Consider the following 18,501-nt stretch of genomic DNA (forward strand, 5'->3'; position numbering starts at 1 on the left):
TGCTTGCTGGATCACTTTGCCGCAAGTGTGAAAGTAGCATAATGTATTTGACAGTAGGTACAAAAATATTTTAATAATGGTGTTACCTCGTTTTTGTGGTTACAGATGTGTTGGTGTGGAGCAATGACCGTGTCATCCGCTGGATCCAAACTATAGGTCTTCGAGATTATGCAAATAATATACTAGAAAGTGGAGTCCACGGTTCTCTTATTGCTTTGGATGATAACTTTGATTACACAAGTTTAGCACTATTACTGCAAATTCCAACACAAAATACTCAGGTAAGCTACCCTGTGCAAATACTTGTGACAAACTGCCCATCTACTGAGTGACAACAGAAGGTTTCATTGTATAGGGCAGGGATCAGTAACCTTCTGCTCTCTGTGGTAAAACTGCAACTTCAAGCATTCACACCTGCATGGCTCTTCTTGGAATTCACACAGAAATGATGGGAGTTGTAGTTTCACAACATTTGGTTATAGGGAGAGGAGAATACCTTTTGAGTCCCCTCTGCAATAAAGGGCCTAGCATGTCAATCCAAACATGTAAGCTACACAGCTCCATCCATATAGTAACAGCACGTGAGGCCGAAAAAAGACATTTGTCCAGCCAGTTCGGCCTGTCATCCAGCAAGTTGATCCAGAGGAAGGCAAAAAATAGCCTGTGAGGTAGATGCCAATTTTCCCCACTTCAGGGGAATAAAAAATTCCTTCCCGACTCCAATCAGGCATTAGCTAAAAATACTCATTAGCTAAAATGAGCCAATATCAAGGGGATCCCCTAACAATTATCTTTTGTGTACTGCAAGCTTTACTTTCAAGTTGACAGCTGGTTGGGCAGCTACAGTATGTTGAAATCTAAAGGTGTGTTCCTGTTTTCTTGGCATTTAAAAAAAAAAAACACCCAAAAAAGGAGAGAAAAAAATTACATAATGTAAGATACATACATGCAGTTTTTTTTTTTATTATAATTTTTCAAGCCAGAAGATGAAAGACACCAAGAAGAATTGAATAAAATAACAGTGCATTGTATAGACTGACAAAAAGGTTGTACAGTTTGTACTGAGCCTGAATTAAAGCTCAAGGAAACACTTGTCTACAGGGAGTATAAAGAATAGCTGCACACATCAGGATCTGCCAACCTGAATTATTACTGTGTCAGAACCACGTTTATCCATCCAGCAGCTTCTCACACAGAGACTCAGTCCTATAGTGTTAATCCGGTCCTTCTTCTCGCTACTCCTTGTATTGTGCTATAGACATTATCCAATCCTTCTTGTGCTGCTATCTCTCTTTGGATAGTATTCAGTCCTTCCATTAGGCCCCTTTCACACGGACGAGTATTCCGCGCGGATGCGATGCGTCAGTTGAAAGCATTGCACCCGCACTGAATCCCGACCCATTCATTTCTATGGGGCTGTTCACATGAGCGGTGATTTTCACGCATCACTTATGCGTTGTGTGAAAATCGCAGCATGCTGTATTTTGTGCGTTTTTCACGTAATGCAGGCCCCATAGAAATGAATGGGGTTGCGTGAAAATCGCAAGCATCCACAAGCAAGTGCGGATGCGGTGCGATTTTCACGCACGGTTGCTAGGAAACGATCGGGATGGAGACCCGATCTTTATTATTTTCCCTTATTACATGGTTATAAGGGAAAATAATAGCATTCTGAATACAGAATGCATAGTACAATAGCGCTGGAGGGGTTAAACTTTTTTTTTTGAACTCACCTTAATCCACTTGATCTCGCAGCCCGGCATCTCTTCTGTCTTCATCTTAGCTGTGTGCAGTAACAGGACCTGTGGTGACGTCACTCCGGTCATCACATGATCTATCACCATGGTAAAAGATCATGTGATGGATCATGTGATGACCGGAGTGACGTCACCACAGGTCCTGTTCCTCCACACAGCTAAGAGGAAGACAGAAGGAGATGCCAGCTTCGCGAGCAAGTAGATTAAGGTGAGTTAAATTATTATTATTATTTTTTTTTAACCCTTCCAGCACTATTATACTATGCATTCTGTAGTCAGAATGCTATTATTTTCCCTTATAACCATGTTATAAGGGAAAATAATACAATCTACAGAACACCAATCCCAAGCCCGAACTTCTGTGAAGAAGTTCGGGTTTGGGTACCAAACATGCGCAATTTTTCTCACGTGAGTGCAAAACGCTGAAAAATCGTGCGTGTTCCCGCAACGCACCCGCACCTATTCCCACAACGCCCGTGTGAAAGAGGCCTTAGAGTTGCCCGGCAGGGGGCAGCTGACTAGTGACGTCACCACAGCACAGAATAGAATGCCTGGATAAAGGATGTTCATGTATCTTTTTACATATTTCCACACTTTTACAATTTATATTTTATTTAATCTTATAATTTTTAGCTTTCTCCCTAAAGGCTCATGCACTCATTGCGATCCCTAATGCACGGGCAGCATCCGCACGGATTCTGCAGACGGATCCAGACCCATTCAACTTGAATGGGTCCGTGATCCGTCCACACAGCAAAAAAAAATTCTATTTTTTTTAGGTGTGGAGGCATAGAGAGAAACCCCATGGAAGCACTACAGTTCTGTGCCTCCGTTCCTCACCGACCTTCCGGATTGCGTCTCCATTCCAGTGAATGGGTCTGCATCCGTGATGCGGTGTGCACACGGCCGGTGCACTTGTATTGCGGACCCACCGTGTGCATGAGCCCTAAAGGACGTATTTTTCTCTTTATATGCAAAGCATTTTTTGCATGGAAAAAAATCTGGTGTTTTGGAAGAAATTCTCGCTCTTTCTTTTTAGATCTTGTGCTCAGTGGCAAACGGCCAATAGCGGCAGACCAAGCAGTTGCTAGGGGGCCCATTACGTAGGGCCTGCTGGTCCCGTCCCCACCGTTCAGCTTCATAGGCCTCAGGCCAATTGTATTATATTTAATATTTTAGAATTTTGCTATAGGGCCCCATGATTTCTATGTACGCCCTTGCTTGTGCTGTTGGGGCTACTAAAGTACCCACGTTTCTGGGCGTCTCATTTAGAAATCTTGGTTGTTGTGGAAGCAATTTCCTTATTACTTTATCCTGTTGTGATTTTCCAGTATTTCTTTACTGTACGTCTCAAAATCCCCCCAATCTATACTATATAGTATAATAAGGGGCACTTCTATCTTACTCTTCTCATGTCCCTCCACTTCTTAATTCCCTACAGTTCCTTTATTATTTGTCAGTAATTTCACTCTCAGGATCCCAATCTCCAACCACCATACCCTTTCTCTACACACTTCCCCTGTACGTTGTGGAATATGTGCAGTTTTTACATGCTGATTCCGTGGGAAAAACCGCAGCACCATAATGTAAGAGATTACTCTAATCTCTTGTACACTTTCTGCAGATTTTTTCTGTGCAGAAATCGACTTGCCGTGCGGAATTCCAAATCCGCAGCATGTCAATTATGTTTGTGGCTTTATCTGAGGGTTTCACCCTTTTCCAATGAAAGGGTGGGATCTGCGCCAAACGGCATCAAATGGCATCAAATCCGTGCCAAAAACCCCTGTGAGAAATGGCGGATTTTGGTGCGGATATGATGCAGAAACGCACAGAACTCATTAAAGAAAATTCATGTGGATGCACCTATGTGCAGGTACCCTAATAATTCTGCCTCCTTATTATACCCCTCTAGTTCTGTACAATTTCTAATTGCAGGTTATTCACGGTATTTCTTAAACCGTAATGGGACATATACATATGTAACTATTACTGACTGTTGGTTTTTAGAGTGTTTTAGTTTGCATGCATCTTTTCCTGTTCTATATAAAATAGTTCAATCCTTTAACTTCACTTAAAAAATCAACCAAAGAATCTTCCCTTTCAAAATTAATATTATATCAGCAATAAATCTTTTCCATAGGACCAGGTTTGCACGCATCTTGCCTCCTCTGAACATAATTATCTCTTCCCATCTAACCTCACACAATGTCTCATACCTCAGTGTGAACCTGGTCCCAATAGCAGTCCCCCGTGTCTGTAATTAAAAATCATATTTTACATAAAATAATGAGTCAAAATAAAAAGAATGTACTCCCTTATAAAATCTATTTGCTTCCTGGGTAACTCACTTGCTTGAACCAAAAAGTGCTCCACTGCTTCACATCCCTTTGCATATATAATGATGTTACATCCATACTTGCAGTGTATGTTTAGTTTCCAGTAAATAGGTCAAGAGGGATTGTGCATACCCCTGAAGCTGATGGTTCACTTCGAAAAGTTAGGCTGGGTTCACATCCCACTTATGGCTTAGGCCTCATGCACACGACAGTGTTTTTTCACTGTCAGTGATTTGGCTTCAGTGGTCCGTGTCTGATTTTGCTTCAGTTGTGTTTCCTTGTGTCTTCCTTTTTTTTGTCTGACAGGGGGAAAAAAAGGAAGGTTAATGAAAAATTTAGTTTTATTGCACCAAGGTCTTGTAGAAAAAAAAAAGGATGCGGACACGGATGACATACCAGTTGTGCATCAATTTTTTTTTGGATGGACCCATTGACTTGAATGGGTCCGTCCTCCGTTTTCCACTGACAAGAATAGGACAGGTTATATTTTTTTCACGGACTAGAATCGCAGATCACAGACGCGGCAAAAATAAGTTTTTTTTCACAGCTCCATAGAAATGAATGGGACCTCCGCTAAACTGTGAAAAATTATGGAACGGACGCGGATGCACACAACGGTCGTGTGCATGAGGCCTTAGGCTCGCTTTTTTGTCCAGTCTTTTTAAAAGAATCTGCCCCGAATGCCGCCTCCATCGCCCTCAGATGTCAAACACTTAATGCCAGATGTAATTGGTCTCCCTGGTGATTCAGTAGTAGATTTATGTATCTTTGGAATATGGTGAAAATATGCTAATTTTGGTACCTGGTTATTAATATATTGTGCATCCCGTCTCAATAAAATCCCCCTTTTTTTTCCTTATTAATATTTATAATTCTCTTTTATATAACTTTCTCGAGTTTTATGTAGGTCCTAGTATCCACTAAAAGGTGGAGTGACTCCTGATGAGAATACTGATAGTCCACCATGACAACCCCCCTCTCTTATCAGCCTCTTTTATCTAAATCCTCCAAAACCACAAACCTGTTCCCAGTGAATCATGCCTCTTATAGTGCCTCAGTAGTTATAATGCCCTCCTCTAGCAACCTCAGTACGTATAATGCCCCCTATAGCACCCTGAGGAATTATAGTTGCCCCAATAAGTATAATGGACCTTTGTAATGCCCCCAGTAGTTATAATCTCTCTTGTAGTACCCACAGTAGTTATAATGCCCGCTGTTATGCTTCCTGTAATTATATAATTAGAATGCTCTTATAGTGCAGTTATAATGACCTGTAGTGCCCCCAGTGGGTATAGTGCCTCCAGGTGGTAGAATGCCACCTATAGTGCCTTAGTAGTTATAATGCCCCGCTGCACTGCCTCCATTAGTTAAAATGCTCTATGTAGTGCACCCAGTAGTTATAATGCCCCTCTGTAGTGTCCCAAGTAGTCATAATGCCCCCTGTGGTGCTATCATTAGTTATAATGCCCCCATAGGTATAGTGCTCCCATTAGGTATAATGCCAACCTGTTGTTCCCAGATAGTTATAATGCACCCAGTAGCCCCCCCCCCAAGTAGTAATATAATATAATGCCCTCTGTAGTGCCCCCAGTAGTTATTGTGCTTCCCTGTTGTGCCTTCAGTACCTTTAATGCCCCCTATCGTGCCCCCATATCTAGAACGCCCTCTATAGTTCCCCAAGTAGTATGTCGACTAAATGGTAAGGAAGAACACGTTATGAAGAGTGATCAGATGAATTGCATAGTCCTTCTTTGCCATGAAAATTAACTTAATCCCAAAAAAAACTTTCCACTGCATTTCATTGCTGTCATTAAAGGACCTGCTGAGATCATTTCAGTTATCGTCTTGTTAACTCAGGTGAGAATGTTCACGAGCACATAGCTGGAGATCATTATGTCAGGCTGATTGGGTTAAAATGGCAGACTTGACCTGGTAAAAGGAGGGTGATGCTTGAAATCATTGTTCTTCCATTGTTAACCATGGTGACCTGCAAAGAAACGCGTGCAGCTATCATTGCATTGCATAAAAATGGCTTCACAGGCAAGGATATTGTGGCTACTAAGATTGCACCTCAATCAACAATTTATAGAATCATCTAGAGGGCTTAATGTTAAGAAGGCTTAAGGGCACTCAAGAAAGTCCAGCAAGCGCCAGGATCGTCTCCTAAAGAGGATTCAGCTGCGGGATCGGCGTGCCACCAGTGCAGAGCTTGCTCAGGAATGGCAGCAGGCAGGTGTGAGCGCATCTGCACTCACAGTGAGGCAAAGACTTTTGGAAGATGGTCTGGTGTCAAGAAGGGGAGCAAAGAAGCCACTTCTCTCCAAAAAAACCCCATCAGGGACAGATTGATCTTCTGCAGAAAATATGGTGAATGGACTGCTGAGGACTGGGGCAAAGTCATATTCTCTGATGAAGCCTCTTTCCGATTGTTTGGGGCATCAGGAAAAAGGCTTGTCCGGAGAAGAAAAGGTGAGCGCTACCATCAGTCCTGTGTCATGCCAACAGTAATGCATCCTGAGACCATTCATGTGTGGGGTTGCTTCTCATCCAAGGGAGTTGGCTCACTCACAATTTTTCCCAAAAACACAGCCATGAATAAAGAATGGTACCAAAACACCCTCCAACAGCAACTTTTTCCAACAATCCAACAACAGTTTGGTAAAGAACAATGCATTTTCCAGCATGATGGAGCACCGTGCCATAAGGCAAAAGTGATAACTAAGTGGCTCGGGGGAACAAAACGTTGACATTTTGGGTCCATGGCCTGGAAACTCCCCAGATCTTAATACCATTGAGAACTTGTGGTCAATCCTCAAGAGCCGGGTGGACAAACAAAAACCCACTAATTCTGACAAACTCCAAGAAGTGATTATTAAAGAATGGGTTGCCATCAGTCAGGAATTGGCCCAGAAGTTGATTGAGAGCATGCCAGGTCGAATTGCAGAGGTCCTGAAAAAGAAGGGCCAACACTGCAAATACTGACTCTTTGCATAAATGTCATGTAATTGTTGATAAAAGCCTTTGAAACGTATGAAGTGCGTGTAATTATATTTCACTACATCACAGAAACAACTGAAACAAAGATCTAACAGCAGTTTAGCAGCAAACTTTGTGAAAACTAATATTTGTGTCATTCTCAAAACATTTGGCCACGACTGTACACAACAGAAAATCCACCCAGATTTCCATGCAGATTTCTGTGCGTTTCCGCACCAAAAACGTCTAGTGTTACTTGCGGATTTGGTGCGGATCTGATGCAGTTTTTCCGCAGAGCTCACTCTTGCATTGAAAAGGGTAAAATCGGCAAAAAAGAACTACACAACGAATTATATCGGTAAAGAATAAATCAAGGCAACTGGACTTACTGTAACATAGTAACATGGTACATAAGGCCGAAAAAAGACATTTGTCCATCCAGTTCGGCCTGTTATCAGCAAGTTGATCCAGAGGAAGGCAAAAAAAAAACAACTGTGAGGTAGAAGCCAATTTTACCAACTTTAGGGGAATAAAAAAAATTCCTTCCCGACTCCAATCAGGCAATCAGAATAACTTCCTGGATCAATGACCCCTCTCTAGTAGCTATATCCTGTAATATTATTACGCTCCAGAAATACATCCAGGCCCCTCTTGAATTCCTTTATTGCACTCACCATCACCACCTCCTCAGGCAGAGGGTTCCATAGTCTCACAACGTTTTCAAGAAATCTACAGTAAGTCCAGTTGCCTTAATTTATTTTTTACAGATATACCATGACCTGGATTAATGAGAACCTTCACAGACATATTGCACAAAGAATTGACATGCTGCGGATATCAAAACGCACACGGCAGGTCAATTTCCACATGGAACAAAGAAGCAAAGTGTATGTGGGATTTGTGAAATTTCATACATTTTGCTGGTATTGTATTACACTGCAGTTTTTCCACCTGATAATCTGCATAGAAAAAACCGCTCATAATCTGCAATATGTGCATGTAGTCTAAATGTTGAAATATGTTCCAAACATCAATTTATTCAACTCTTTGTTTCAGGCAAGACAAATCTTGGAAAGAGAATATAATAATTTATTGGCACTTGGAACTGAAAGAAGACTTGATGAGGTAATAATCTTTGCTACTTAAGTCCAGTCTAGCCTGGGAGCCATGATGAGACTCCAAAAACCTCCTAGTAAATGTGCGAGAGGCGGTCTGCTGTGGCCGTGATGCAGCTTAGATATAGAGCTGGTACTGAGTCATACAGCCTGCTATTTTAGTAGTCATGTGAATGCGTAAGGAAAATATAAGACCAGTATAATCCAAAAAGAGGTAAAGTATTACTAGTGTGCATTTTAGACTGCTTAATAAGAGTCTAGGCATCTCAAATGTATGTAATTACAGTATGTGCAAATCATAGCTTGACTAACTATGTACTAGGTTTAGTGCAAGTTAAAAAAAAAATGTCTATAGATAATGCAAATATAAGGTACGGTAGACTCAGGAATGAGTAGTAAAGTAGAGGTAACAGGCGGTATAATTGACTGTACTGCAACCCTTGACTTTGAGTTTGATGATCCAACTAAATAGTTAGACTTTATAAAATCTGTAAATTCAGAAAAATCTAATATTTCCTGTAATGTATTTAAAAGACTGTCTACACATTTAGGGCACATCCACGCAACCGTATGTGTTTTGTGGTCCACAAAATATGGACGACATCTGTGTGGCCTCAGCTTTTTTCCGGACCAATTGACTTAATGGCTCTGTGGTCTGTATTTGCTGCCAGGAATAAGATATGTCTTTTGTGTGCCTTCTGCAACCGTATGTCCATTCCGCAAAAGATAAAACATGTCCCATTCTTGGCCGCAATTGTAGACCATGGACTCATTGAACTCAAGGAGTCTGCAAAAAAAAAAAAAAAAAAAGATGAATCCACGCTTTGCGATTGGAAAATACATACGGTCACGTAAATATACTCTTAATTAGTAACTTCCCAGAAACACCAAAAATGTTATTTTGTATAGAAATGTGTCATGTAAAGGGAAACTATCAGAGGCTGTTTGTCCTCCAAAACAACAATTATTACCTGACTGTTCTGTCTCTCTATATTCTGTAACTGTCCTTTGTATCCCAAGCAGATGCCTCCTTTTGCCAAAAATGCCAGCTCGCATCATTTACAAATTAATTTCTTGCAGTTAAGGAGTTGGAGGCGTTAAGAAGACTAGTCAAGTTGTCTACTCTCAAATCTGACCTTCTCCGTCTTGATTGATGTGCCTCAGGGCAGTAAACATCAGCAGCAGCCTTGACGATACCCCACTTGTGCACCCAATCAGTCGGGAATCCTGTTATGACAATCTCCTGGCCTCCAGCGCATGCTCAGAATGCTGCTGATGCCAGGGCAAGTATACCCTGCTTCACTGCGCATGTACTACAAATAAAACACATCAACACACATGCTGGAAGTGAATCAAGTTGAAGTGGATAAGATTTGGACAGAAATAGCTTGACTTGTATTATCAGTGTCTTCACATCCTTGAATGCAGACAACTTATTTGACTATGGTACAAGCTATAGCATTAAGCCACTTTTTTTTTTAGAACATGAGGCACCTGCTTGGTATACAAAGGACACCTCCCGAAGGTAGAGTAGCAGAGCAGCTGGGAAGCAGTGGCAGTTTGGAGGCCATAATGCTTAAAAGAGAAATTAATGATCTGTCTTTAGTAGTCTACCTGCAGATCAGGTAGACTTATTTATATTGGCAGTCGGCAATATAATTAAAGAAATTGACCACCTTCTTGATACTTGTGACCAATGTGTAGGTAAGATGACTATATGACACTTACTATATAGCCTTTGTTAGTATTCACTGCCGTTTGCTATATTTTTCAGGCAGGTCTTCTGTGCTGTCCACATAGAGGGCTTGTCCAGACTTGACCAGACATATCACCCATGCAAACACACTGCACCTGCACTAAACTCCCTGCAGATGGCAGGTGAAATGTATTTGAATGAAGTAGATATCACATGAAGGTGACTTGCTTGGCCACATGACCCCCCCCCCCCCCCATCAGCAGTCAACTTATGGACAAGACCTCTTTGTGGACAGCCCAAAAGACTTGACAAACAAAGGGGCATCCTTTATAAAATACACAAAATGGTACAACATTCCAACAAAGGCTATATGTCGTCTTACAAACACATTGGTCAACAGTAACTAGAAAGTGGCCAACCCCTTTAATGGATAACCCTGCATTGGAGTTTAGAGAGTGGAAAAACATTTATCCAGAACATTCTCCATGTGAGTTTGATGTTGCCTCTATGATCTCTTTAGAGAGGGAAAAAGACGAAACAGTTGGCCTCTTACAGCGTTACAAACAACAAGAACATTATTTAATTTCCTGTATAGCTATAAAAAGCTCCAAAATACAGTCTGAACAATGAATGACTTGTGTATTACAGTGGGAGAAAGAAAGTGCATGTTAGCAGTGTGAAATAAAATAGGAAATAATAGTTTTTACATGAATACTACTCCATTGTAATTTGGCATGCTTTGTATTTCCAGAGTGACGACAAAAACTTCAGACGTGGGCCCTCCTGGAGGAGGCAATTTCCACCACGAGAGGTCCATGGAATCAGCATGATGCCAGGCTCTTCAGAAACACTGCCAGCAGGGTTTAGATTAACAACAACATCCGGGCACTCACGGAAAATGACAACAGATGGTACCACTTTATTTTTAGCTCTGCTTGCAGCAAGACGGCATACAATTGTGTATAAGTGCATTAAATAGATTATGTCAAAATAACATGCTGTACATTTCCTGGACGCAATCATTTAATGAATATCATGGAAACGAATTAAAATCATACATACCATAAACATTATATTCAAGATTCCAGCTTATCACACACATTCCAGCACAGCTACTGTAAAGTCTAATAAATACACACTGTAGTGAAGAGCAGCAAACAAGACCTGTTATACCATTAAAGGGAACCTGTCACCGGGATTTTGGGTATAGAGCTGAGGACATGGGCTGCTAGATGGCCGCTAGCACATCCGCAATACCCAGTCCCCATAGCTCTGTGTGCTTTTATTGTGTCATATTTTTTTTTTATATATATGTAAATGAGGCAAGTAAGAAGCCCAAGGGGCTGTTACTAACGTTTCCGGAGCCCAGCCACGCCCACAGCGAAGGAACCCAGCACTGCCCCGCATCCTCCAAATCTTCTCGGAGGATGCGGGGCAATGGACTCCTTCACAGTTGGTGTGGCTGCACTCCAAGAGTCAGGGAACGCTGGATGCATCTCTGAAGCATGGAGGAGACAGGACTCCTCTAAGTGCATTTACATATATGGTGGGAACATTTATTTTAGGTTTTTCTCTGAACTGATAGTTTGTTCAGAATTGATTTTTATATCATTATTAATGTATTAAAAAGTATTTTTTTAGAAAAGCGAGTGGATAAATAGGCTTAGAAAGTGATGACAGGTTTCCTTTAAGATCTCGTTAACGCTTACCTAAACTTTCAGGTACATCTTCATGTGTGTACACATGAGTGGTAGCGCTATATCTGACTAGTCTATGACTTGTTTCTGGCATTTTTTTAGGCGTTTTCTCTCTGTATGCTATATTTTCAGTTGTCAATGATCCAGTGGGTGGAGACTACCTGCTATGATGTCTCCACATAGAGTACACATAAAGACAGCAGGTTCTGATTCGTAACTCCCAATGACTCAGAATCACACAGAAGCACTATATAGGACATTAGGGAGATGAGCAATATACTGAGCAATATAGATGTGATAAAGCTTTTTGGGTGAATTATATTACTGACTAGTAGTTGCTGAATCTGCTGAATTATGTCTGTGCTGTCTGGTCTCTTTGCACTCACTCCCTCCCCCCCTGGTGTTTAAAACGTTGGTCTTAATAAATGACCCCCTAAGTCTACTATGCTTACAGGTGAATCGGCCCTGGTACCTATGCTTTTTGGATAATGGAGTAGATGTTCTTTATGTTGGCTGTACGACAATCTTTAGCTTTAAGTGACATTTCATAGTGCAGTGTTTTGAATTTCACTTCTGCTTAAAGTTTACTTAAGTCTTTATTATCTCTTGTATTGTATCAGCTGCTGCCTCTCCAGCAATGCAGAGATTAGACAGCTCTACAGTCCGGACATACTCATGTTGACAAATCTAAAAAGAGCAAAGCACTGAGTTGCAGTAAGTATTCTGACATTTCCTGGAAAATAAGTACCAACTATCCTTGCATATAGGACTAGAACTAAATGGTAAATTGTAGTTGCGCGACATGAGATCACAATGCTGCAATTCTACCAGGGGTGTCCCACCAATGAGGCCAGGTGAGGTGATCGCCTTAGATAGAACCAGGTAGGGACAAGATAGGGGCAGCGGAAGAGCCATTGGCAATAAGCGCTTTCATTGTGGCAAAGGGGATAGGTTAAGAAATTGGCATAGAGGGGGCGCCGATTCATTTTCTACCTCAGGCAGCAGAAAAGCTAGGTGCACTCCTGGTTGTGACCCACAAGTTCCTACGAGCCTGTTGAATTTCTGCGCAGCCTGAACATTTGCAATCTTAAAGTATAACTGTCATATATATTTTTTTTTTGGGAGTATTGGATTGTGGTGATTAATATCTCCTTGCTGGCCCTATTTCAACTTTTCACTGTGTATTCAATTACCTCTTAATTCCACATTTTTGTTCCCTGTACTGCCTACTTTTACCTGTGCTTAAAATAGGGTTGCTAGGCATGGTCCGTCTATGTGTTGGAGGACTCAGAAGCAGGCTGCGTGCAAGGTCACGTTACTGACAGCCAGGGACTGTGGGTAAATGATTAAAGCCAGCTCCTCCCCAGCAGCTGATAACAGTGCCTGGGCTGTGTGCACTTCTCCCTGTCCCTGCGCTTGGCAGACGCTCCCTCACTCAGCAGACTGGGACAATGCAGAGTGGAAGCAGCGCAGACCAGGGAAGGGAGATCTACCGTCTGCTCAGTGTATAAATGAAAGCAACATGTGGTAAGAGGACCCCTGTGTGCTGCAGGAGATTAACCCTTTAGGGGGGAGGGCTCTGGTTACTGACCCTTTTGGGGGGCTATTGTTACTGGCTAGTGAGGGCAGGTGGGATTAGCCTCAGGGTGAGGGCAGTGGCGGCCATCTTAACTGAATAGTGAAATTGCCGTTTTATTCAGACTGGTTGCTAAGGGCTGAATCTTATTAAATATGGGGTAAGTCAGTCTAATAGTAACTGATTCTGGAATAGCATGTTATTAGTAACTACATATATGAAAATTGAAATTAGGGTCTAAGTGTCACAGTTATCCTTTAATGTTGGGAGACCAGAAGTAGCCTAGTAGCCCTAGCCTAAAACCATACATTAATGCATCTCTGTAAGTTATTGTTCCACATTCAATTCTGCCTAAATGTCATTTTCATAAAAACATACAAAACCCTAACTTTTTTGTGCCTTAGGCCAGTTATAATGGATTATTTTATAAACTTATTGATGAGCAGCCCTACCGCTTCAGGTGTCATGAACTGGTATCTATGGTTCATCATAGAATTGCTGGTGGACCTGACACATTTATATACTTAACACTATTTTTTGTATATGATTAAAGGGGTTTGTGAGTTTTCGATATTAATGGCCTATCCTTAGGATAGGTAACCAATAACAGATTGGCAGGGATTTGACTCCCAGCACCCCGCCTATTAGCCGTTTAAAGAGGAAGTGCGCCATTAACATCACTTTCATCGGTCACATGGTCAAAGTGCAGCTCAGCCTATTCAAGTGCATGGGGCTAAGCTGCAATACCAGACGCTATCCAATCCATGGCATTGTGCTTGTCAGGTGGCACAGAGCCTCTTCAAGCAGCTGATCTGTAGGGGTGCTATTAGTCAGACCCCTGCCAATAAGATATTGAAAAAACAGGAAAACCCCTTTAAACTACACAGAAATATACCATATAACCTTGTATTGTCATATAACAATCACTTCAGATAAGAGCTTGTGCAGTATAACATTCTGGGAATGGTGGGTGCCAAGAACCTCTAGTGCAGGGAAGGCCAACCTGCAGCTCTACAGCTGTTGTAAAACTACAACTCCCACCATGCCCTGCTGTAGGCTTATCGTTGTAGGGAGTCTGGGCATGCTGGTAGTTGAAGTTTTGCAACAGCTGGAGAGCCGCAGGTTAGCCATCCCAGCAGTAGTGATTAGATCCTTGGATCCAATTTTGAAAGTCTTTATTTTACTAGAGAGACTATTAATAGCGATGAGTGAATTTGTTTCAACCGAACCCCGAGTTCGGGAAATGTTTTTTTACAGTGAAAATCTATTTCTGAAGTTATTACCCAAAGTCTCATGAGACTTTGCGAAGTAATAACTTCGGCTCATAGTAGCCAATACATTCTATTACTGTAGAAAACACTCGCTCCGTACAGTATTGAAACAAAGTTTTATGCGAATCGACTTCAGATGTTTCATCCGAAGTCGATTCGCTCATCCCCAACTATTAATTTTGCTGAAAACACTTGCAGTGTTGTGATTAGGTAATAGCATCTGACTGACAGACAGTAGCTCCCTGAATAAAGCTATTAGAGCGGAAGTTAAAATGAATAATATTTTGGGTTTAACTCTGTTTGCCTCCCATTCATATACATATACAGCACTATCCAAAATGTGGACTTTAGGATGATACACTCTATGGCAGGGGTGGCGAACCTTACAGACACAAAGAGCCAAAAACAAACAAACGTGCAACTACCATGAGCCTCAAGCTATACATTTACACACGAGTCACTGTATTTTTCGCCCTTCAAGATGCACCTAGGTTTTAACAAAGAAAAATAAGAAAAAAAATGTTTTTCATCTAATCTGAGGTCTGATAAAAATATTTTTTTATTTTTCATTAGCAAAGAAAAAAAAGAAAAAATATATTTTTCATCAGACCTCAGATCAGTTTCCCAATCCTCATATTACCTAAAATAAGATCCCCAAACCTCATCAGACCTCCAAATCAGACCCCCAATGCTCGTATCAGACTACACAAATCATACTCCCAGTGCCAGACCCTCAGTCCTCAGATCTCCCGCCCCCCATGCTCAGATCAGAGCCCCATTGCTCAGATCAGGACCCCCCCATGCTCAGTTCTATAATTTAAAAAAATCTCTTCCCTCTTCTGATCAGGCACTGGGCTCCTGCTCGGGCACCTGCTACTCTGTAGGTCTGACACTGTGACCTAATGAGCACAACGTCAGGTCATAGTCTGTGTCTCCACGTACTACGTTCTCACACTGTGTGCATCAGGACATAGGCGAGAGTGAGCTGGAGCTGCAAAGTAGCAACAGTGGCCGATCAGGAAAAGAGATCTGAGCATGGGGTGGAGAGTGAGCAGACCTGGCTGCTTCCCGGCTCCACAGCTAGAGCCGCACTTGAAGGAGCAAAGAACCGCATGCGGCTCAAGAGCCACGAGTTGGCCTCCCCTGCTCTATGGTCTCTGTATAAGTTTTTAGATTTGTTTCCTATTTGATAAGTGGTAGATTAAGATAGCAATTTATTATTCCTTTAACCAAAACCTCTATTTTATGCATCCTGATATTTTGCCATTTGCTCTCGCAGGTGTCACCTTTTAACTATCTACCTGAAGTGCACTACCTAGAAGAACTGCAGCAAGCAAACAACTGGCGAGTGCCCGGACGGCAGAATGAGCACTGATTTACAATACTAAAATGTGAAGATATTTTTATGTACTGCATTATCATATGCTTAGTTTAAGACAGAGAACAAACTATAATTGTAAGAAGGTTTCCATGTTCCTTAGAGGCTTCAGTGTGCACAACTTACTGAGATGGAACCAATTGTTTTTATGTTCTGTTTCATCTGTTTTCCTTGTAAAATACTAGAAATCTTTAAGTATTTAATGTGTATTTAATTTTCGGACGTGAAAGTCTTTTTATTTTCTCAGGTGTAAATGGTTATAAATATGATTTTTTTAAAATAAAAGTTAAAGTTCAGTAAGTCTATGTGGGAAGACCTGACAGTGTCACTAATGTTTGTACCTTTCCATTTCACTGTTTTTACAGTTTTTGGATTGTAACAGTCAATCTAGTATGTTTAGCAGTTAGATGCCTCAACATGTTTCTCCTAAGAACCTCTAAACATACAGCTGAATACCTGCCTCTGGCTCTGAAGGATGCAATCTGGCTATTGAGCCCAAAAAGACTGAGGAAGGTGCCCGATAGGTCACAAACTATCGGAGAAGCACTGTGAAGGCTCTTTGAGTAATGAACTGTTTACATGAGTCAATAGCAATCACCGAAACAAAACAGTCTTTGTAAAACAGTCATGAATTAATGTAACCTGTGGACCAAGAAAACACTTTGCTTTACCAAGAACAACTTTTGCTTTCTTTCATCTGTTCAGATGCCAGCATCCGCTGGATAGAACAGTCTACCAGTTCTGTTTCCAATGTACAAATTTAACTTTCTTTAGGAAAGCTATTTACTGTTAAGCGCTTAGCCACGATGGCCTTGTAAAGACTTTCTCAAAGTTCAGAGAAAATAACTGAAAGACAGTGTGATGTATGCCTAAATATTATATCTAACCATAGGTATAATACATATGCATACGTGAAATCTTATTACCTGCTGTGGCTTTATTTGTTGTTGCAACCGTTGCTTTCTTAATAGTTTCTATAGACATTTCTAAGTAGGCGTTAAGATTATTTGAAACGATTTGCCAACTTCAGCTTCTTGACTTTCGCTTCAATACTGTCTTTTAGTTTTTCTGTTAAGAAACTGCACGTTCATAAACCTTTCTTTTTGTCAGATCTCATTTTTAACCAATGAAAGTTGAAAGTTAATGGTGACAAATTGTTTTCCTTCCATTGTCAATAAAAAGGGAAAAAAAAAATCATCTAAATTCTGTATTTGATTTCCATATGTTCATACTGATATTAAAGATATTTTTGTATGAAAAGGGTGGAGTCTTCCAGATGGCCACAAGAGAGTGCTATAGGATTGAAAAATTATCTTCCAGTTTCCATGGAGATTAATCGCTTTAACAGTACGCTTTTTATATAGGTAGTGACACAAGGCAATACGGTAAAACATTTCCGTTTAACATAGTCCATATGAACCTGGATCAATGTATCATACCTGACCAACAGGTATGAATATGTGATGAGGAGAGACAACACAAGAGTCAACACAACATATACAAACACATTTGCTATAGTGCCTAAGATGAAATGGGTTAGTATTTTTTTGATTTTTTTTTCTGATAAAATATACAATTTCTTTTTTAACCCATTTCACATTGCAATATGCGATCCATTACAGATGCCTGGTTCAAGGGTCAACACTTTGAATAATATAGAAAAAAAACCTAGCTCTTGTTGTTAGAGGGTTTTTTATTGATGACCTTTCCCCCTATCAGCTGTTAGAAGAGGCCGGCGCTCCGTGAGTGCGGCAGCCTCTTCCTAGGCCATGTGATGTCACCATACATTAGTCACATAACCTAGTTGCACCTCAACCCCATCCAAGTCAATGGGACTGAGCTTCAATATCAAGAACAGCCGATATACGGCGCTGTGCTTGGAAAGCTGCCAGGAGCCAGCTGCCCTCACCAGAGCTCTGGTGAGCACAGCATCTCTGTGAAACAGCTGATTGTCCAGGGTGCCGGGACTCAGACCCCCACCGATGTGATATTGATGACCTATCCTGAGGATAGGTCATCATTATCATTCCTGGATAACCCTTTTAATTTTCTTCTCTGAATGTACTTCAAGGGTATACACAAACCAAAGATAAACAGACTAAACGAGTTTTTAAAACAAACTATAAATATACTTTATTCAATAATTACCATAAGATATTAGATGTGATACATCGAATAAAAAAGTGGACTACACCTAAGAGCACATAACACAAAATGCATATAGGTGGAGGACAATAAAAGAAGACCAAGTTGGCTGGGGTACATAATAGGTACACTAATGTATACAGAAATCACACCCAAATTGTGTCAAAGTGCAAGTGCATATCTCTGTGAGCATGAAAGGAGTAACCATCAGTAACCTGAAATCAGGCCGTAAACAGAAATGTATACATACATATATAGAAGCGAGTCACTTAAATGGCCATGTCCACTATTAGTTACAGATTCTATAAGGAAGGGATCACGAAAAATAAATGCAAAAAGCAGTCATGTGCGAGCTTAGTCCTAGACCAGGCTGACTAGTATGGAACTACAATTGCCAAAAACCACAGTATGGAACGTCTTACAAAAATGTCTGTGTTGTAAGCCATACAGCTTATAAATTCTTCAGTAGCTGGAACTAGACAGCCCCTGCTGCATACTCCAGCATTGGTGAAAACACTGATGCTGGCATATTAACCACTTGTATGCGGCATGCA

At 41.1% G+C, this 18,501-nt stretch overlaps 1 protein-coding gene across 1 annotated transcript in view; it reads left to right on the plus strand.

Moving 5' to 3' along the window:
• PPFIA2 (PTPRF interacting protein alpha 2) overlaps window positions 1-16,963 on the plus strand; it is a 439,158-nt gene extending 422,195 nt beyond the window's left edge. Inside the window, exons 27-31 of the mRNA XM_044280550.1 lie at window positions 106-281; window positions 8,126-8,194; window positions 10,632-10,791; window positions 12,198-12,291; window positions 15,704-16,963. Of these exons, the coding sequence (XP_044136485.1) occupies window positions 106-281; window positions 8,126-8,194; window positions 10,632-10,791; window positions 12,198-12,259 (467 nt within the window). The 3' untranslated portion in view covers window positions 12,260-12,291; window positions 15,704-16,963. The remainder of the gene's footprint in view (window positions 1-105; window positions 282-8,125; window positions 8,195-10,631; window positions 10,792-12,197; window positions 12,292-15,703) is intronic.
• The last annotated feature ends 1,538 nt before the right edge of the window (window positions 16,964-18,501 follow it).

Source organism: Bufo gargarizans, chromosome 2, assembly GCF_014858855.1.
Source record: "Bufo gargarizans isolate SCDJY-AF-19 chromosome 2, ASM1485885v1, whole genome shotgun sequence".
Taxonomy (NCBI): domain Eukaryota; kingdom Metazoa; phylum Chordata; class Amphibia; order Anura; family Bufonidae; genus Bufo; species Bufo gargarizans.